The sequence below is a fragment of the Danio rerio genome, chromosome 8 (genome assembly GCF_052040795.2).
Source record: "Danio rerio strain M-AB ecotype USA chromosome 8, GRCz13ab, whole genome shotgun sequence".
In the NCBI taxonomy this organism is placed as follows: Eukaryota; Metazoa; Chordata; class Actinopteri; order Cypriniformes; family Danionidae; genus Danio; species Danio rerio.
In genome coordinates this window covers 34,820,518-34,843,467 of record NC_141028.1, presented here as the reverse complement: position 1 = coordinate 34,843,467, position 22,950 = coordinate 34,820,518, and the positions used below count along the sequence as shown (strand labels likewise).

Genomic DNA, 22,950 nt, shown 5'->3' with positions numbered 1-22,950 from the left:
CCATCGCAAACTTGCTTACACTGATTAAACTAACGCTACTAATAAAAAAAAACGGTATGGCTATTAACATGTATGCATATAATAAGGTACAGTATGTGTCAAAAGCATCAGTGCAATATCAGACAGCACTTGTGAGAACAGCACAGTTATACCGTTAACAGATTCATTCAAGCAGTGCGTGCAGGGCCGGTGAGCGCTCCACGTATGCTTTGGTTAGTCAGTTCTGTATTAAAAATGTATTTTCTTGTGATAACGGGATTTCGTTGAAACATATTTTCCTTACGCTTGCATATATTTATTAATTTTTATTTTTTTTGTTTGATAAGTGTTGATTTCAAATACAATAAATATGTTTGTATGAAACTTGTAGCAACGGTGCTCATAATTAGTGGGTGCGACTAAATTTTGGCTGATGCGCCTACATTTTTTAAGTTAAGAGCCCCGGTGCTACCAAGCAAAAATGTTAATTTCGAGCCCTGTGATTTACTAAACATTTTAAAGCTAAGTGATTGCAAACGATTTATATTCTGAACTTAAACAAACTAATTAAATTTACTAATGTTCAACTTAATTTGTTTGTTTAAATTCAGCCCAAATAAATTGTTTGCAATCACTAACCCTAAAAATATTTACTAAATCCAATGAATCCTTTGTTTCTGTCACCGACTTGGTCCTAGTCATTCCCCTCTCTGGCCAGCAGATGTCCTCATCACGGGACTTCTAGACATTACGTCATCCACTTAAACGGACAAGCACACACACCTGTTCCTCATCCCGATAACGACCCACACTCACCTATTTCAGTCACACTCTCACTACAGTTCAGTGCGAAGTCTTGTTTTGCACCCGGCTAACATTACTGAGCGTTTCCTGATCCTTGCCCGCTTTCCCGTTGACAACTTTGGACTGTATCTTGACTCTGTCTTGCCTGCCCTGAACACTAGCCTGCATCCTGACTTTGATCCGCCAGCCCTTCGACTAACTACAACTGTGTTTTATGCGAGTTCGCACACGATTAACATACCTCCTCAGTTAAAGAGCCTGACCTGGTATGAGTAAGGAAGCTGTCATCTTGAAGTCTAGGCTGAGAGTGTAAAGGCTGTAGGTGCCACTTATTCCTGTCAGTCTGAGAAGCTGAAGCAGGGGCCCCTGGCGGCTCTCTGGACCCTCAAAAACCATAGTATGATTGCAGCGCAGGGTAAGAGGAGCCCCGTCCCGAATGTGATTCTGTGTGGACCAGGAATAAAGCTGCCCAGAGCCTGTCTGCACATACGACTCGTCAAACTCCTAATGAAAAGATGTAGAAAAAAAAAAAGGTCAAGAGTCTTTTTCGGAGGAACTGCTCCTTAAGAAGTGTTTCTAGTATTACTTGGAGTCTCTTTTCTGAGTCTCTTTTTGGTAACACTTTATTTTGGTGGTCCATTTGAGTGTTAGTAGACTGTCTGCTTAATATCTGTTGATACTGCTCCTTCAACAGTCATTTAACTCGCTATAAGTAAGCTTGCAAGTACGTCAATTTACACTAACCCAAACCCCAACAGTCTACTCACAATCCAGTGAGAATTAATTAGCATGTAAATGCAATGCAATTTAATTCAACAAACGGACTATCAAAATAAAGTGTGACCCTCTTTTTTTCTGTTGAACACAAAAGAAGATACTTTGAAGAAAGCTAAAAATCTGTAACCATTGACTTCCATAGTAGAAAACACAAATACTATGGAAAGCAGTGGTTACATGTGTTCACCTTTGTCAAAACTCAAAACAGAAGAAAGAAACTCAAACAGATTTGTGACAAGTGAAGGGTGTGTAAATAATGACAGAATCTTCATTATTGAGCAATCATCAGGGAGTTAGGCAATTAAAACTTTTATTAAGAGAAAGATGCAAAAGTGGCAAATTTTCTGGGAAAATTATAAAGGTCTTTATTTCTTCAAATGAAAGCTGTTCTTTTGAATTTCATTCAAAGAATCTTTAAGAACAGGACTTCAATAACTCCAAAAATATTCAAATTCAAATTCTTTTTTGCATTGATAATAATCAAAGACTCATAAACACCTAACCAACATACTGTATCAATATATTAGAATTTTCCAAACAACTAAGTGACACTGAAGACTGAAGTAATGCCTGCTGAGATTTACTTTACACATTTGAGTTTGAAAAACTTACCTGTAGATTGAGATTAGAGGACAAAAGCATAGGAGGAACAAATCCATTGATAACAATATCTACCAACAGAACTCCCTCTCCATCCAGACCTCTTGCCACGTGTGTCAGCTTTAAAATCTCTCCTGTCATTTCAAGACACAACACACATTCAGGATCCACAATGTAATGGTCTCGTCCTCATTTACAGCTACATGTCTTATTAGAGCATTAGCACTGTAACCTGTTTCAAACTCTAGCTGAGATTCCTGTCTGAACTGCCCTTCAGTGATGGAGAAGCCATTCTGGGTTTCCTGTGTTTGATACACTGTTGTCCAGTATACCGGGGCAAATACAGACACAAGCACTCGCAACAAAGGACCTGTAAAGGAGGTAAAAATAATATAAAATAAATAAATGATCAAAATGTTTTGTTCAAAAATAAGAATAATAATTAATGATAGTAGAGAAAAAATAATGGCATTTGATTTTTCAATGATGAACATTGTAGATATTTGAAAAATGATGCTATCAGAATACAAATAAATAGGATAAGACTTTCATGTCAGGATATGTAGTTCAATTACCAAAACATTTAAGACTGACACTTTACTTCAAGGTGTCCTTGTAATTTTTAATTATTTTCAGCTTGTAACTATTTAACATTTTGATATTGTTTTGACAAATTCCTGTTAATCTATATGGCATGTACACTACCTGACAAAAGTCTTGTCGCCTATCCAAGTTTTAGGACACACAAAGAATAACTTGGCTTCTAGTTTATCATTGGTATCAGAAGTGGCTTATGTGAGAGGCAAAGGCCTTTAGATTATGCTTATTTTACCAAAAAAAAAAAAAAAAAAATATATATATATATATATATATATATATATATATATATATATATATATATATATATATATATATATGATCATGTCTAGATTTGTAATTATTTAATTAGGACCGTAAGAGTTGACTTTGCTTAGACAAAGGTCTTGTCACGTAACAGAGATAATGTACTGTATATAATATAAAGTCGTGGTGCAGTGAAAAGAGAATGAATATTGTGTATGACTCCCATGAGCTTGGAGGACGGCTTCCATACATCTCTGCAATGACTTAATGTTTATGTCTGGTGACTGGGCTGGCCAATCCTGCAGCAGCTTGACCTTCTTTGCTTTCAGGAACTTTGATGTGGAGGCTGAAGTATGAGAAGGAGCGCTATCCTGCTGAAGAATTTGCCCTCTCTTGTGGTTTGTAAAGTAATGGGCAGCACAAATGCCTTATTGCCATCAACTCTGCAGATCTCTCGCACGCCCCCATACTGAATGTAATGAATGTAACCCCAAACCATGATACTTCCTTTACCAAACTTGACTGATTTCTATGAGAATCTTGGGTTCATGCTGGTTCCAATAGGTCTTTACAAGTATTTGTAATGATGCAGTTGAACAGATGATTAATCAGAAAAATCTACCTTCTGACATTTTTCCAAATAAAGTCAAGTTGCTCTTACAACTGGGATCGTCGACAAGACTTTTGTCAGGTGGTGTATATTATAGATCACTCACCAACACTTGGAGGAATGTTTTCAACATGGGCCTCCAGGGTGCTGGTGCCCTCCAAATCATTTTCTGTGATATTGGCTTCTAGATATGCCACCCCAAACTCCTTCTCATTGACCATGCCTATCAGACTGCCCCGTGCACGCCGTGGAGACTCTCCTACCCAACAGAGCAGAAAGACATTAGTCAGGGTTCTTGTAGTGTGTACCATAAGAGAAAGTTTGAAGTATATTTTACAACAAATACACCATCAATGCTTCACTTTATTGCATCATTATTGTTTTCTCAATTCACCTGGACAGAGTGAGGCCTGACATTTCCTGGAATCTACATTTGGACCCTCACACAATGGGCCGCCGTAGGCTGGTGGTGGATTGTTGCAAAATCTGATTCGTTCCTGGATGCCTTGACCACAGGTGACGCTGCACGGGCCCCACTCCTCCCAGTTTGAGTAACCACCAGGGACTGAAAAACACAAGAGAATGTGAAATATCAGAATATGCATCTACATTAGATCAGTTATCCTAATATAGATGAGCTCTAATAAAATTGCTACCTTGTACTTTCAGTGATATTGTTCTTTCTGCAGCACCTGCCTCACTTTCAGCAACACATCTATACTCTCCTGAATCTCCAATCTGGAAAACAGATATATTTAGGTCTCACATGCATTATTTGATCAAAATCTGGTCAAACAGCTTATGACAACTTCTAGTATTAAATGTTAAAAGTCCTAAATGTTGTAGGCATTGCTTTCATCATAAAGTACTACTTACTATGGCACTGTAAAGAGCCAGAGAGCCATTACGGAGGGGATGAAACCGCAAAGATCCGAGTAAGGGCTGTCCGTCTTTGTGCCAGCGAAGGGAAGGGACAGGATCGCCGCTGACTGCACAGTCCAGCATGGCTGATTTTCCTTGAATTACAGTCTGTGAAGTGTGGGCTTCCCCTCTCAGCACAGGAGGCTCTGGAAGAACACAATGTAAACAGTAGTGGTCAATACCTGTATTTTCAACATCTGTTAAAACTCTATGATTGTCGTGTTTTACCTGTCTCTCTGCTCTGTCTAGAAAACATCTGACTGGACACTTCCAACTGATTGCTTGCTTCTCATAGGCCTACAATATTTTAAAAGCTGTGACATAACTTCCTTGGCGGCCATCTTGTTTTGGTCACTAGCTTTGTGTTCTTTTTTTGTGTAACTAGCTTTGTGTTAGTTATTTTGGCCTTGTAAACTCCTGAATTTAAACCCCAATAAAATTTCATTTTTTCTTGTGTTATATTGTGCACCATCCTAGACGGTGCATGACAATAGTTTTTAAAACAATAGTTTTAAAAATAGTTGGATACATATCAACAACGCTGCAGAATCAAACACATTTAACACAGAATAAAATGAAAAAAAAAACACATTATAAAGCACAGTGTAACACAATAAATTTAAATATATTAAGGACCAAACATTTTGATTTAAAAAATTTGCCTAGACATAGTTGAATTATAAGAGTTGAGTAGTAGATGGAAATGACAGACCAACAGGACAATTAGAACTGTTATATTCAACAGTAATTTGACTGTAACATTGCACAAGGGATCAATAATTTGCATGTCCCAGGCTGTGCTTGATTGGCCACAATGTTTCCTAGATAGATTACGACAATGATGAATTTTCCCTTATTTTTAAAACTGTAAAAACTTATTTTAACTTGCTTTGTACGTGGGACTCTTATTTTGAAAAAGGGAGAAGCAGGGAGACTAAAGTCAGTTTATATTGGTTTCTATCAAAATGGTCACTGGTAGCGCTGGTCTGCATACACTTATTGAAAACAATTTTTAGTATTTTAAAAGATGTGGCACAGCACTGCATGTCTGGCGTGTGATGGGCTTAAATGAGTAGGTCTCAGCCCACTGTCTGATCACGAATGTGCCTCACTGAAAAAACATAAGTTCTGTTTAAATGTATCTTTTGTTATTTTAACATGCATATTGTGAAACTTTTATAGTATGTTTGTAATTCAACAACAAACACACGTAAATTGCTAGTAAAAAACTTTTATAACACATTTATGCACCGTGTCATATCACTCAGCTCTTAGTGTGATTTGTCTTGTCTTGAGTGCAAGGACATTCATATATCTGTTTATGTATAAATTTATATTAATTCCTTACTATGTTTTCATATATGTTAATAGCTTCAAAATACAAATCTACATACACCTTGTCCCTTTTATTGAGAATAATTATGATTTAGACTATATTTATCCACAAATAAACGCAGGAGCAAATTATGCTACCCCTATGCTAAAAAGGTAGCACAGTCACTCATTATAGCTACAATTGAACTCTCCACTCACTTGAATGATTTTACAAGGCATCTACTCAATTTGTTATAATATTTTTTGACAAATGAAATATGATTATTTCACATCTGTTTATTTTAGAGTACATCATTGTGTGTGTTTTAGTGTGAAAGAGAGGGAAAGCACAGATGAGATGCAGAGCACCATAGCTAGTGGTGTAATGGATCACAAATCTCACGATTCGAATCACATGGTTTTTGAATCACAGATCAGACCATTTTTCGGATCAGCAAAACAGGGAGGAGACAAAAGCAAATTTGCTTTTCATTTATACAAAATAGCACTGCAAAAACCATTGGTTTTAACTAACATAATTTAGAACCTTTATTTTATTAAAAATAAAAACCAAAAAAGAACCAGCTAAAAAAAAGGAAAATATTCAAAAACAAAAAAATGTTTGCTACTGTTGCTGATAATGCTAAATATATAGAAATCTAACATCTTGTACAACATATTATATTTATTTTCAATTAATGATTCAACAATTCACACATAAAACTTCATGTTTGATTATAGGTGTATAATTTTTGAAATCCTATTCAGTGACATAATTTGATGTGAGTTTGTTGCCACCAACTGGTTACATAATGTGATTGCTACAACATTCACCAGCTTCAAGTTATTTAACTTTATTTAACTTATTTAACACCGTTTCATTAAACGGTGATCTAAGTCTTTACCACAAACATCAGTGTTTATATCTGAACTATAAACTCTTCTCCCAGTAATTCTATGTTTTTAATTGTTTGTTACTAACTGAATTTTTTTTTATATCTGAATCCCCCTCGATCAAACACGGATTTGACAGCAGCACTTCGAAGGATTAATAAACATGTGCAAATTACATTTATCATTCATTATGCGTGGGTTTGAATAGAGATCACGATCTTTAAATGTTTAATTGTGCAGCTTTACACCGAATACATTAATGCAGGCTAAACAAACAGTGACAGAAAACAACTTTAATTAATAACCTGAGAAAGCATTTAGGATTTATTCCGTCATCATTATATTTTACAGGGAAGCCAAAATGCTTTCATACACGTTATTTGAATGACGCTGGAGGCGATCTCTCTGCAATTATCATAAATGCTGGATTAATCTACAAGTTAAAAAAAAGTTATTAATCTGCGGGTCAAGCGCACTCTGAACCGTGGGTTGTGATCTGTATGGATCAACCGTGATCCGTTAGACTCCTAGTCATAGCAAAGTTTATTGATTTTCACAAACGTTCCAAATATTGTCAAAACTGAGCTTTCATTCTAGGGGTCATGTCTGAGGTTATAAACGGACATAAAACTGTTTCTGGAGATGTTGTTTTACTTACCTAAACCATATATACCTACTATGTAAATATTGGAACCATTTAATGTATTTAACCAAAGCACTCTGTGGCAGCTTTAAGACCCAGCAGAAACCCCGATTTTTAGTCAAGATTTTAGTCAAGCAATGTAACACTTAAAAATTCAGCAGTTTTTTTCTACATACCTCTAACACGCACAAATGAGAGAGCCCGTATGAGTCCAACAGTGTTCTCTGCAATGCAGGCATAGGTTCCCCCATCGCTGACGGTGACATTGTCAAAGATCACTGAACTTCTGCCTGTTTCATCAACACTTGCACCTGTGGTTAAAAATGAAAGTATTCTTCAGATCCTGGAAAATAACTTGTCAAAAGAATGCAGATAATGCGGCCCTCTCATACCAGTATAGGGCCTGTTGTTGGCAGTCCAGGTTATGGTGGGTGTTGGAGTACCCTCAGCATGGCAGGACAAGCTGAGACTCTGACCTTTATTCAACGTCACATCACCAGGTAACTCTTTAAATGCTGGTCTCATGTTGACAGTCAGGCGAATGTCCCATCGAGCCGATCCTGCGGTGTTAGTTGCTACACATGTAAACAGACCTGCATCACCAGCCTGCAAATTTACAAAGTCAAGTCACTTTTATTGTTGAACTGTTTCAAAGCAGCTTTAAAGTGAAAACAGACAAAGTAATATTATGATGAGGGCTTATTTTCATGCAGCTCATTTAACACACTGCACACACTGACCTCTGCCCTTTCGATAATCAGGCCTCCTGACTCTCTGAGAGTGAATTTGCCGGGCATGTTTGACACCGAGACCCCCTTTTTCTCCCAGCTCATCCTGGGCTCAGGAACACCCTGTGCTGCACACGGCAGCATCACTCGCAGGCCCTGCATGACAGATATCTCTGACTGACCAACAAAAATCTGCGGTGGGGCTGGAGAGAGGAGAGGTACAGCAAATCTTACAAAAACAGGAACAACAATGTCTACAGTAATTTAGAGATTGTAGTTTGAGAATATGGTGTAATATGAATGTTTTATGTATTTACAAAATAAATACATACACTTCATTAAGGCAGTTCTGAAAGCAAAAAGGGGTCCAACCCATTATTAGTAAGGTGTACCTAATAAAGTGGTCGGTGAGTGTACACAATCATTTAAACATTAATAATTAAGAATTTACTTTATGCATGTGTGTGTTTTTTAAAAGAAACAATATACTTTTATTTATTAAATAGCCTATGAATTAATATTAAAGCTGTTTATTTAATAAATTAATATCATGATTTTATATATTAATATAATAATTAACTCAAACTATAAATCGATATTTTTTATTTTTACATTTATGTAAACTCTGTCAATTATTTTTCTCTGTCAATTTACGTTTCAATTATTATTATGTATGATATATGTATTTTTTTAATTGTTAATGTTAACACTTATATCATTATTTATATATTTTAATTACAATTTATTATATTAGTATAGTCACTATATAACTGTCAAATTATTTTGTTAGAAAAAAGTAAAAATTTGTTATGTTAATAATTTATTTGTAATAATTCCAATTAATACCCGTTCTTTTATTGACAAAAATAGTTTCTGTTTTATGTATAAATCTCAAAATAATTGTAGAAACTTTTGCTTAAAAAAGAATATATTGCAAATAGAGGAAAAAATGTTTCATATCATATTAAGTGCAAATTTAAGTGCATCTTCACCAGTGAGCAATCATCAACTGAAAAAAATCCAAATTAATATATTTTGTATGAGACATACAGTGCTTCTCCTGGTATCGTGTGTAACTCACTATGCAAAATGAGTCTGACATCATGGCTTGCTCTGCCGACGCTGTTTCGAGCTGAGCAGGTGTATATTCCTGCATCACCACGTTGAGTAGCAGTGATGTGAAGGCTGCCATTGGAGAACAGCCTCAGGTGTGAACTGTCAACCACTGGTCGCCGATCTCTGTGCCACGTCACCTCTGGTTTCGGCTGACCGTCCGCCACACAATCCAGACTGACTGGCTGACCGAGAACCACTACGTACTCCAGACGAGGAACAGACAACACTGGAGGGACTGGCAACCAAACATACACTTCAATACCTGGTTTGAGGTACAGCTTTAGAAAGTCAAAATCATGAATCAAACATCCAAATGATCTCAATTTGCTTTCTAATATCATTTGTTAAAAACATTCACGTTGCCACAGAAGTATAGGCATGACAGCTACAGTACAATAAAAATTGGCATTTAAAGTATTAGTTCACCCAAAAATAAAATTATGTTATTATAACTCATCTTCATGTTGTTTCAATCCCCTGAGACCCTTAATCATTCATCTTTGGTACGCAAATCAAGAATTGTTTGATGAAATTCAAGAGCTCCCTCATCCTTCATAGACCATGCCTGTCAACCCTCCTGTTTTAATTGGGATTCTCCCGTATTTTACAGTTCTATCCTACCATCATTCCATAAAGGAATTTTTCCATATTTCTCCTGTATTTTCTCTCTGTTTATGAACAGTGGCAATACACATTAAAGAGCCGATCCTCCCTGTATGCAACCCATACCATCGAACCAACAGGGGATGCCCCTTGCTCTTAAATGTGAGTCTGTTCTGTTTTGTTCTACTTTATTTAGGCATAAAAATATTTTGTAATAAATATGAAAACGGACGGATTTCCTTCATTTCCTTTATAGGCGACGTCGCCTCTCCAATACAATCCTCAAAACAGTCAAGTAGAGGTGCGTGTCTGAAAGCTGACGTGATCCATAGTGATACATAGATGCTCATTCCCAAACTGATTCTTTACACGCGATTTGATTCGGAACAAAAGTCTGGGTTTTGGGTGCGTGTTTAAACAGACATATACACATAATTAATAATAATATCTAAAGATGTTGATCTTGGTGGGTTTTCTTTCAAACAACTAAATTTGTCCTAAATGAGCATTTATGAACAAAAAGTTATGAAAGCAATCGAATGCTTTCATATAACATTTCATCATTGCATTTTTAAAGTGACACCTCTGTTACTTAATCAAACGAAACATCTAAACGATGGATTCATTTGTTGCTCTTTTAATTAGAATGAGTAAGTTATAAAGTGAAGAAAAGATTAATGAGATTTAATAACTTTCAATTTCTTTATAATAGCTATTAATTTTAATAGTCTAAACTGTTTGCTAAGTTATTTGCAGCTTTTCTAATGTATACTAGTCTATTTATTCTATCCTTTGTAAATAATAATAAAACACATTACTGACCATTTAACTATTTATTTAGACAGCTCCAGATAAACAAATTTAGTAATTTGTGGATTTTTTGGCCCTGAAGAGGGGTGGGGGGTGTATAAGCATATCCCTCATTTTCACATCCCAATGTTGACAGGTATGCCATAGACAGCAATGATCACAGGACATTACAGTCCAGAAAAGCCAAAAACATTGTAAAAAAAACATTCCATGGGTCTTCAGAGGTTCAACTGTACCCATATGAAGCTCCATGAACACTTTAGTGGAAAAAAAAACTAATCCGTAAATGAGACTAGGCTATATCATCTCTTTGTCAGTTCAGGGGGCAGTATGATTGCCAGTATGATGCATTGCCATTAGAGTCAGCCACACAACATGAAAGTGTTGCATTTTCTCTAGTAAATCTGAGCTGTTGCGCAAGTCATTGGAACACAAAGTCATTTTTACTATTTTTCGCCACACATAATAGTTAGCAGAGCCTTGAATGATTACAGTTGAACCACTGTAGACACATGAAATGTTTTTGGTTTACTTTTTGGACTTTGAATAACCTTTGATTGAGGACAAGCATCTCTCAGATTTCATTTCACGAGTTTACCTGCTTAATCAATTGCATTAACATGGTAAATGATTTTAGCATTTCTGTTCTGAAGTGGGGGCCTAAGCTATCGACCCCTGAAGAGAGCTCAAACCTTCTGTGCCCAAAGGAGGCTTGAGGCTTGACTGCTACTCATATAGACGTGATGATTGACTGACTCATCTGCTGATCAGGCTCCTCCTGAATTAAGTTAGGAACTTAATCTAAAATATCTCAATTTGTGTTCCGAAGATGAACAAAGGTCTCAGGGGTTTGGAACATCACGAGGGTGAGAAATAATAACATAACTTTCATTTTTGGAGTGAACAAACCTATTAAACTTGACACTTCAAATGAGTGCAACAATGTTACATTATGCCAAATAGTGTCGACACACAATTAAGAATGTATGTGTCGCTGCATAATTCAAGAGAATAAAAAATGCTGATTCATCTGGAAATGAAACATGACACCTGTATGAGTGAATCATTAAATCATTCAGTCAAACTGAGATTAAAATAATTACATTTATTCAATAACATAAAAATAGGCAGTACAGAGGCTCAGTGGTAGCACTGTTGCCTCACAGCAAGGATTCACTGGTTGGAGTCCCGGCTGGGTCAGTTTGCATGTTCAACCCATGTTCGTGTGGGTTCATTTTGCTGTGATCCCTGATAAATAAGGGGCTAAGCCAAAGAAAAATGAATGAATGAATGAATGAATTCACATAAAAATAAAATACATAAAATAATTAAATGATTCTAATAAAAATGTATTTGTTTTATTATTTTGTTAAATTTTCTCTGTAAATTTGTGGATTCATTCCATCCAGAATCGTGCTATACTCTAGCTTGAGGTTTAGATACAAAAATGTGACACACCTTGTAATATAAGCTGGGTTTGTGCCAAAGCTGTTCCTGCTTCATTCTGTGCTAAACACTGATATGTTCCTGCATCTCCAAGAGTAACACGTGAAAACTTCAGAGCTCCATTGGAGAGAACCGCCAGTCTGTGACCTGAAAATTACACAGAGCCATGGCACGTTTAACAGAGAATCTTCTACTAATAATACTTGAGGCACAAATATATTACTTGCTGTGCTTATATGACAGAATGTAAAAGTAGCTCATTAATATTTCCTTTTTATAATTCCACTGACAATTTTCTAATGTGTCTCTTTAAATTACACACATGGATGACTGTACATTATTTTTTACAAATTATTGTATATAGCACATAATAATTACTGGCATTATATAAATAATTAAAAATAAATATTATTTAAAATAATAATAAAAGAAAAATTACAAGACCTCAAAAACCAAACAAAAATTAATTAAATATACTAGCAAAAAGTAAAATAGATACAATATCATAACTATTAACCCAGCTCCTTTCAAAAACATTAAATATTTTACTAACTTATTAGACTTATTTCGTATTATTTATGTTTTAAGGTAAGTTTTTAGGTAAACCAGCACAAAACAATTTTAATAGCTCAATCAACCTGAAAAGGGTTTGATGGCTGTTTCATATGCATTTATTTTTTTGACCTTATTTGTAGTTTTATATAAAGCCTGCCAATCACTTTACAGCAGATACAGCTCCAAGATCTTTAGTTTGAGGTCAAACCTGCAACCTTGAGGTCAAACTGTTCTCTTAACCAGTTTCAATCACTAGGGCACAACCTGACCAACCTGTGGCCACAGGAACTCCTTCTCGCTGCCATGTGATGGTGGGTCTGGGGAATCCCTGCACTTCACAGGGCAAAACCACTGAATGATGTAACACCACCTGAACCTCTTCTGCCATAGGCCTGATCTCTGGCGGTTCTGAAAACACACACACAAAAACACAAATGTCCCATGTGTGCTTTTCAATCAAAGGACAATATTAATAAAGTAAGACATTGCAGACGTTTTTTTTTTATCATGTTTTGTTTATCATGAAGCTTGCTGGCAGTCTAATAAAAAAAAAAAGGTAACAGTTTACTCAAAGGTGTCTTCAAAATAAATTTTATGCATGCTTTTGACAACTGTCATTAAGTGTAATCTCCTCAGTTCTGTAATTTTAAATATAAATATGACAATTTTTTGAGATGTCTTTGTTATGACAACTCTGTCACAATCTCCAGTGATCCAGTCTAGGCAGATCATTGGTGAACTACATACAGTATGTCACCTTTACGAACTACAAATCCCATCATGCCGTTTTACACACACCAGTCAGCAATCACCGCTGATGACACACGCAGCTGAAGCATGTGATTAATGATAATTGGGAATTTTTATACACCACACACACTAGCTCTTTGCTGAGTCTTTGTTTGCTGTTGCTGTTTGTTGTATCGAGTGTTTCTAGCTCTTAGCTTTGCTTGTCATGTTTTTGACCCAAAAATTGTCTTTTTGTTGTATGCTTTTTTGCCGCCTGTACCGACATTATGTCGGTTTTATGACCATGATTTGGATGGCCAGTATGTTCCTGTTTTGCTCCTGTACTGACCATTGCCTGCCTTTATGACTAACCTTATTGAACTGAAATTGGATCCTTACTTTTGTTGTCCTCAACGTGCTCCTGCATGTGACAGACTCGACATAAGCAAATACATAATAACCTGTCTTTGTCATGACGACATTACCATGACAACAAAACTTGTCATAAAGCGATTATAAACGTGATTGCAATTATAATTGTGTTATGAACTTTTCTGATCACTTTTTAAGTGGAACTAAATCAATTTGTCACTAAAATTTCTCATTATGATTAGTGTCATTACTCAACTGACAAATAATTTTATAACAATATTTTTATAACAATATTTAATGACATTTTATGACAACATTTGTACCGGTGCAATTGAGGTCATTAAAAATATTAATGACGGTGTTACAAAATTAATGACACAATTATAATGGCCTTATGAAAATGAGTTTATTTACAGTAATGTTAGTATTGGTAATATCTGAACTATGGAGCTATAAAAAGAGAATGTCCCTCTGTACAAACCTTTGACTCGTTGATTTGTGTGTTAGAAATCAAGCCAAATTAGGACATATTAAATCTATGTCATTCTTAACATGATCAATTAACTGAGGAAGTATGGTGATACATATATATCATTTTTTTATTCACATGCAGTGTTTTCCATTATTATTTTTTGTCTTACCCTGTACAGTAAGAGTAACATGTTTATAAGCCACACCAACAGGATTACGAGCAGAACAGGTATATTTGCCAGCATGACTAGGAGTTGCAGCCAAGATCTCCAGCGCTCCTGTATCACAATGAAACAAACACAGTGACATGATGCAGTATTAAATATCAGTAACAGCGGGTGGGGTTTTCAGGAATAGTGGGTTATTGTTGTCTCGCATCTGACCTGTGGGCAGTACACGATAACTACCACCTCGAGCACCCAGCTGCATCCAGTTCTTGTTCCAGCTAATGACAGGCTCAGGACGTCCCGTAGCATGACATGGCAACACCACGGGAGACATTTTAACTGCCGTAACACTGCTGACATCATCTTTAATCACAGGGGGAACTGTGAAAACAATGAATTATGTTCATTCAATGAATACACACAGACATTCAATATGAATCATATTATTCATACAGTATATGTAAATAGAATAAGTCATATACTGTAAGTACCGTATTTTGGACATTTAGTTAATTCTTCAAAAAAAAAAACTATAAATTTTGAAAAAGAAAAAATAAATCCAACTGATATAAAACTACAGATATTACGTTTAAATAATTTTTTTACCTAATATATCTAAAATATGAAATACATTTACATTTAGTCATTTAGCCGAAACTTTTATCCAAAGCGACTTCCAAATAAGGACAAGGAAGCAATTTACACAACTATAAGAGCAACAATGAATAAATGCTGTAATCAAGTTTTAGGTATGTAAAGTGTAAGACGCAAAACCATTAATAATAAATATTTATTTATTTATTTATTTATTGTAGTACAGTTAGCGGTGGAGCCAGAGAGGGAATTGCAGATTAGGAAGGAAAGTGGAGACTAAATAGTTGAGTTTTTAGTCGTTTCTTAAAGACAGCGAGTGACTCTGCTGTTCTGATGCAGTTAGGGAGTTCATTCCACCAACTGGGCAGATTTAAAGCGAGAGTGAAAGTGAAAAGTGTTTTCTTCCCTCTATGGGAAGGAACTAAGAGGCGATGTTCATTCACAGAACGCAAGTTTCTGGAGGGCACATCTGAAGACGTTTGATAGAGTTAGCTGGAAGCCCAGCTGGAAGAGAGTTGCAATAGTCCAGTCTGGAGAGAACAAGAGCTTAAACAAGAGGTTGAGCTGCATGATCAGATAGGAAGGGTCGGACCTTTCTGATGTTATAGAGTGTGAATCTGCAAGATCAAGCAGTTCTAGCAATGTGGTCAGAGAAGTTTAGTAGGTTATCAATCGTTACTCCAAGGCTTTTCACCATTTTGGATGCAGTAATGGTTGCCCCATGCATCTGGATTGAAAAGTTATGATGTAGAGTTGGGTTGGCAGAAACTACAAGCATTTCTGTTTTCACGAGGTTAAGCTGAAGATGATGATCTTTCATCCAGTGTGAAATGTCTGACAGGCAGGCTGAGATGAAAGCCGGAACCGAGGGATCATCAGGGTGAAAAGAGAGGTATAGCTGGGTATCATCAGCATAGCAGTGATAGGAAAGTTTTTGACCCCAGTATGCTACAAGCCAAAAATAGGTATCATTGGAAAGACACTTTAAGCTCTACTATGGTTCATCTCGAAAATCATGGAAAGTTTCATGCTCAAAAATATAAAAAGTTATACATTATGAAGTAATGAGATTTTTTTGTATTCATTATTTGTTTTTCCATATACAAACACAGGAAAACATTAATTTAATGACCTAGAAAAATTATGCCTTGAAAGCCAAAAATATGATGAATTATACATCAAATTTGATAAAGGTGGCATGCAAAATAGTTTTCTGACTGAGGCCATATCGGTGTCCTTTTTTCCCTAGCTGTCAGAGGCATTTTCTCAAAAATGACCTTCCCAAACTGAAACAGTAACAGTAACAGTTGCTGAATAATTTGGTCTACATTCACAGTTCATGTATCCATCATCCACAGTTTATAATGCTTAAAATGAAATGTAACTTTATTTAAAATATATAATCATTTTAGCTGAAAAAGAATAACTAATTTAATTACAGCTAAAATTAAAATAATACAAAATAACGATTTACTGACACATTTACATGTGACTTAAAAGCATTCAAACAGATTTAGCTGGGGGAGGGGCATAGTAATGTATATGAGCATGAATAGATATTTAATGTGTGTTATCATCCATGAACCTCTTACAGTACCTTGCAGAATGACCTCTATGACTCTTCGCTCTTCTCCAACCTCATTGGTCACTGTGCACTCGAAATAACCCTCATCCTCAGCAGTCGGTGATGTAATGACCAGAGAACCAGAAGACATTAACCTTCAAAACAAAGTCATTTAGTACACACACTTTATTATAAACTATAAATACATTTGTAATTAATTTATATTTGTTAGTAAATAAATAAAATCAATCAATAAAAAATATATAATGAAAAAAATAATGTGTAATATATGTGTTTAAATAAAAAAACTTATACATATGCATTTGAAATACATATGACAAGACATAAACCAAAAAGCACTGCAACAAACTGCTTTGTGTGAGTGTGTTTGTCAGAATAAAAAAAAAAAAAAATTACATTTTAGAAATATCAATTTAATTTAAATAGTAAATTTGCCAGTAAATATTATTTATTTTGTGATTGCTTACTGTACATATAAAGTAGCATTTCTAACCTATAAGCGCTTGACTGATCCACACTGATAGGTGAGCCATTCCTCCTCCAGCTGACCTGAGGAGCAGGAATACCAGTGCTCTCACAACTTAACACTGCCCTTTGACCTGTGACCACTGTCACATTAAAGGGACCAGGGCTGATCAAGGGCCCGACTGAAAGCAAAAAATGTGGAAAGGAAAGAAAATTAGCCTACATCCTGTCTTAACACTATTTAGGAGTTTGTTAAAACTATCAAATAATTTTAACTTTTAAAGCTCTTTATACAATGCAAGTTGTGTCATAGCAACTATCCTTAGATATTAGGGAATAGTAGAAAACCAGCAATGAAGAATCAATAACATGGAACAAGCTCAGTGATTAGGCACGTTCAGTTCCAAAGAATGCTGAACTTGCATTAGCATTTGCATTATTCAATGCTAATATGTCTCTAATTATTATAGTGTATGTTTTTGAAGTATACCGTAGACTTTAAGGTCCATTCCACGATGGTCTGATCCAGCCTGATTAGACACACTGCAGTAATAACGACCAACATCAGACAGCTGCACTGTAGAAATACGCAAAGATCCCTCTGACAGCAAGGTGAATCTGTGTCAATCAATCAATCAATCAATCAATCAATCAATCAATCAATCAATCAATCAATCATGCAATCAATCAATCAATCAATCAATCAAATGTTATTTTTAAAACACTTTTAAAATCAAAACCAATTGCTGTACAGAAGACTAAAATTCAAATATGACATGAAATACTACTAAACTGCTTAAGAAAATATAAACAAACAAACAAACAAAAAAGCAAACAATGTCAAAGTGCAAAGAGAAAAAAAAAAAAATATATATATATATATATATATATAAAAAAACAGACAATGAAGAGGGCTGTCTATCAAACAAATCAGAAGTTTAATAACTAGTTTTGAAGCCACTACAGCAAAGGCATGGTCCTCTCTGGGTTTACGCTATGTTTTAGGCCCAATCCCAGTACTACCCCTTAGCCCTTCCCCTTACCCCTCATTTTGATTGTTCACGTAAAGGGGTAGGGGTGTCCCAATTATCTTTAGCTTGAAGATGTAGGTTTAAGAGGAAGGGGTAGATACCCCTTCAAATGAAGATTTTTCAGGACCTCACTCGAAACCAAAGGGTTTAAAATTTCCCAGAATACACCAGCCATAACAACAGGATCGCTGCACCCGAAAGTAAGGAGATCCACAAATTAGTATTTTTTATCATTATTACGAATTTTTACAACAAACAAGCACATGTTTTAATACAGTCATAATCACGTTTGTGTTTTACTGTCATGCTTAAAAAATACCTGCTAAAATAAAAACCATTAAATATCGCTATCTATAATCTATAATCATAACTCCTGTACAGCAGTTCCACAACATTTTGACACTCCATGACGCTCAAATACCCTGTCAGAAAGGTCAAGTGGCTGGGATTGGGCTTTTTACAGTGTCTGCTATAATGTTAATGTTGTTTTTGTGCGTTTATATAAATGAATATGGCCATGATGTAAATGCACAGTACAGTTATGATCTTGTTGCCACATTATTTCATTATGATAACATAATATATGCCTTCAGTAATTTCTTGAAGATAAATAACAAAAAATTACACAACTGGAATAACTACAGCAGTCGCCATCGTCTGATCTCATGAGAAGCAAGAGATTGCAATGACACGACAATGTGTGCAGCTGCTGTAGTGGTGTCCCATTTCTTAGGGGTACATTTTAAAGCCCTTTCCCTTCACACTCGGTTTTAAGGGCCAAGGGGAAGGGGTATGGGCCTTGACACATTCAGAAACAACTGGTCAGCTGACCTGAGAGATTGAGGTGGTGTATATGCATTTCTGAAATGTACAGTGGAAAAAGATTATTTAAGAATTTAAAAACAAATAAAGAAATCTTAAATTGGATCATAAAATGTACAGCCAGTCAGTAAAGTGACACGAAAAAAGAGGAAATATGGTCAAATCTGTGTGTACCAGTAAAAAGACACACTGCAGCATTTGTAGAAGAGAAGAGACAAAAGACCCACTAACCCTCACATTCAGCGAATTACAGTAATCTAGCCAAGTGGTAACAAAGGCATGGATTACTGCCTCAGTTTTGGCTAGGGAGAAATGGCTTTATTTTGACCAGCTGCCTCAGTTGGAAAACAATGACTACCCTGAGTTGCCAGTCAAGCTTCACGTCAGAGTCATTTTTTACCCCTACTTGGGGATGGTTGGTTTGATGTATTGAGCCAAGGTACCCAAATGGACCAGCATGATTCAAGTAGTGCCCCCATCACTTAGGTTTTTTTTATTTTTCACTAAAACTAAAGAAATTAAGAGCCGGACGTCACGGTGGTGCAGTGGGTGGCACAAACACCTCACAGCAAGAAGGTCGCTGGTTCAAGTCTCAACTGGATTAGTTGCCATTTCTGTGTGGAGTTTGCATGTTCTCCCCGTGTTCGCGTGGGATTCCTCCAGGTGCTCCGGTTTCCCTCACAATCCAAAGACATGTGGTACAGGTGAATTGGGTAAGCTAAACTGTCCGTAGTGTATGTGTGTGAATGAGCGTGCATGGATATTTCCCAGTAAAGGGTTGCAGCTGGAAGGGCATTTGCTCCGTAAAACACATGCTGGATAAGTTGGCGGTTCATTCCGATGTGGAGACCCCAGATTAATAAAGGGACTAAGCCGAAAAGAAAATGAATAAATGAACAAAATTAAGAGCTATCCAGACTCATTATTACTGTTAAGAAAGTGCAGTAGCAGCCTGAAGATATCACCCTTTCTGACTAGTAAATAAATCTGGTTATCATCTGCATAAAAATAAAATGATTAACTATGCTTCTTTACTATTGAATCGAGGGAGAGCAGATAAAAAAAGAAAAGAAGTGAACGTAACCCTGTGCCCTGCTGTATTCCAGAAAAAAAGCGTATTGTCCATTAAATTAAGGGCAGGACTGATGCTGTTTGAAGTTCGAACTTGCCTGTTATTGTGAAGAGGAACTGGGCCTCCATCTTTCCTCCACATGACAGAAGAGGACGGTGCTCCTTCCACCTCACATGGCAGCACTGCATCCTGACCGACATGTGCTATGATCAATGAGCTGCCCTCTCTGATGACCGGTGGCACTACAAAAACATGATCAACATGATGTTTACTTTTTGACAACATTTACACTAAGTCAAGTATCACAAACTAGTTTCAAGTGGAGTATGTAATATGATTGATGTGATATGATATGATATTACATTTAAACTTACATTTTAATACTTTGACAACAAGCAGGAAATGTTCATGGGCCAATGACATCACCATATTGAATTGGTCTATAGGTACTGCTTACTAACAAGGTGACAGTGTCAAATACATTCCTGGCATATATACAGTCTTTTTGGCAATTTTCAAAGTCGTATAAATGAAGATTGTTTTGAAAACATGGTTGTGTAAACGTGAGACTTTTTTAAATGCGAAAGAAAAACGTTTTAGTTGTTGGCCAGCGTTTTGGCCATTTTTGTCAAAAATGAAAGGAAATGTGTCCTGATATCAAATGACGTGGTGCAGCAACATGCTAAAAATAATCCATGTTAAAAGGAGTTTTTGTCCTAACCATCTATTAAAGAAATATAAATGACACCTAGAACAAAGTATTTTGCTTTAATTATCACATTACACACTTACCTTTGTAGATTTTAGAACAGATCATTTTCACAGAACTATAAAGAACATTTTTCTTGAAACATAATAAAAAAACTTCAGAAACAACTGTCACAGCCTTTGTTTTTCAATTCTTTTCAGTAGGACTTACTATATTTAGCCTTCAATGGGACAATGATTAAATAAACACATGTTTGCTTAAGTGTTATTGCCAAACCTACAACTTAAAAACCTGCCAAGCCAAGCTTGAGCTACATTATTTCTTTTAGTGCTGACAAGAACAATGTAATATGCAACCAATTTGCTAAAGGAAAAATTCAGTGACTGTTACATGAGTTGCTCTTAGCAACTCAGTTGTTTTTGGACACTCTCTTGTCTTCTGGCCTGCACTACAGAGCACTGATCATAAAAAAGTGTAAACACTAGGAATATAGTCTTATGAAAACCAAACTTTGACAAACCTCCAAATTCTGAATGATAGTGTATAGAGTGTGCTCAAGTTATATAGAAAACAGCAGTATAAAGGATTTAAAAAACAAAAAAGTCAAGAGTAAATGCCAAAAACTTACAGAGAATCTCTACAGTAAAGAACAGACTAGTGCTGCCAGCAATGTTGGTAACCACACAGCTGTACTGTCCACTGTCATGCATCCGGACATCTTGAATTTCCAAATACTGTCCACTGGCAATGGACTGAATTCGACCTCCCAACTGAGAGAGACGGAGAAGGCAGATTAACATTAAATAACAGTTAACAAAATACATTCAGAGGATACATTGATCTGTTCTCACCTGTACTTTGACGTTATCCTTGTACCACTCAATCTCTGGTGGAGGGTCACTGTCGGTTTGACACTCAAGAGTCAAGTGACCTTTGGCTGGAACTGAGACAGTTCTGATGTCATTGGACCCAAGGAGAGTGGGTGGAACTGTAAGTGATCATGCAAAAACAAAAATCTAATTAAACAGTGAGAACATGGTCCTTGATAGTTAGTATCTACCTGAGGGGTCATTTAACGTTTTCACAAAAAATGGTAAACATTTAAAAAATGGTAAACAGGTGTTTGCAGGACAGAAAGCACATTCTGTTAATCTGAAAGATTTTGATAAAGATGAGGTTATACTGTACATCATGCACATCATGTGTTTAGGGGAGTAGAATAAAGTCAAAATAATATACACAACAAGAGTTGATGGAATTGTTGTCTTTGTTTAAGTGTTTGCTAATGCAAACTTGCTAATGCAACTTACATCACATTACAAAAAAATAGGTTTTATGAGCAATGTTTCTGCCTAATCTGTATTCTTCAAAAGAAAAAATAAAACTAGTGATGCATGATATTTCAGATATTTGCCCAATAAGATAATGTATACAATTTTGAATTAATGGATTTATTTTTTCTCCGCAGGTTGGTTCAGATCTGTTGCATGATGCTGTCAGGGCTCGCAAAAGTTCAAAATTCCTGGTACCCATTTAAGCAGGCACTCTTAAGTTTTGGTAGCCAGAAAAGACTAAATAATAATATTTACTGAATAAAAATTATTACATAAATTATCTAGATAAAATAGATGTTAAAAAAAGTAATTCATTAGAGTCACTGTATAAGTAAATCGGACTAAATTAGCTCTGGGATCTTTGTTGAAGTCATTATTTGGTGTTAATGAAGAATACAGTTGAAGTTATTAGCCCCCTTTGAATTTCTTTTTCAAATATTTCCTAAATGATGTTTAACAGAGCAAGGACATTTTCACTGTGTGTCTGATAATATTTTTCTTCTGGAGAAAGTCTAATTAGTTTTATTTCAGAATAAAAGCACTTTTTATTATTTTAAAACCTATTTTAAGATCAAAATTATTAGCCCCTTTAAGCTATTTTTTTTTTCTTCGATAGTCTACATAACAAACCATTCTTATACAATAACTTGCCTAATTACCTTATCCTGCCTAGTTACCTGAATTAACGTTAAGCTGGATAGAAGTGTCTTGAAAAATATCTAGTAAAATATTATTTACTGCCATCATGTCAAAGATAAAATAAATCAGTTATTAGAAATGAGTTATTAAAAATATTATGTTTAGAAATGCGTTGATTTTTTTTTCTCAGTTAAGTGAAGTTTATGTATAAACAAATTTCGAGAGGATCACGTGCTTATGATTGCTAGCAGCTGACCCGCATTATCCAATTCACTACGATCCAATTAGATGACTCCTAAATTACTATAAATACCCTG

General features: G+C 35.7%; 1 protein-coding gene across 2 annotated transcripts in view; it reads right to left on the bottom strand.

The window, feature by feature from the left end:
• Positions 1–22,950, bottom strand: part of hmcn2 (hemicentin 2) — a 176,384-nt gene that overhangs the window by 20,784 nt on the left and 132,650 nt on the right. For both annotated transcript variants that reach the window (XM_087264883.1, XM_087264884.1), the window contains 21 exons: positions 21,512–21,648; positions 21,289–21,430; positions 20,049–20,193; positions 17,517–17,644; positions 17,055–17,208; positions 16,574–16,695; positions 14,599–14,763; positions 14,386–14,493; positions 12,917–13,051; positions 12,101–12,235; positions 9,195–9,464; positions 8,126–8,316; positions 7,778–7,991; positions 7,562–7,696; positions 4,490–4,680; positions 4,270–4,351; positions 4,008–4,178; positions 3,720–3,872; positions 2,393–2,530; positions 2,173–2,294; positions 1,047–1,287 (listed from right to left, as the gene is read on the bottom strand). In XM_087264883.1, the coding sequence (XP_087121009.1) occupies positions 1,047–1,287; positions 2,173–2,294; positions 2,393–2,530; positions 3,720–3,872; positions 4,008–4,178; positions 4,270–4,351; positions 4,490–4,680; positions 7,562–7,696; positions 7,778–7,991; positions 8,126–8,316; positions 9,195–9,464; positions 12,101–12,235; positions 12,917–13,051; positions 14,386–14,493; positions 14,599–14,763; positions 16,574–16,695; positions 17,055–17,208; positions 17,517–17,644; positions 20,049–20,193; positions 21,289–21,430; positions 21,512–21,648 (3,279 nt within the window). The remainder of the gene's footprint in view (positions 1–1,046; positions 1,288–2,172; positions 2,295–2,392; positions 2,531–3,719; positions 3,873–4,007; positions 4,179–4,269; positions 4,352–4,489; positions 4,681–7,561; positions 7,697–7,777; positions 7,992–8,125; positions 8,317–9,194; positions 9,465–12,100; positions 12,236–12,916; positions 13,052–14,385; positions 14,494–14,598; positions 14,764–16,573; positions 16,696–17,054; positions 17,209–17,516; positions 17,645–20,048; positions 20,194–21,288; positions 21,431–21,511; positions 21,649–22,950) is intronic.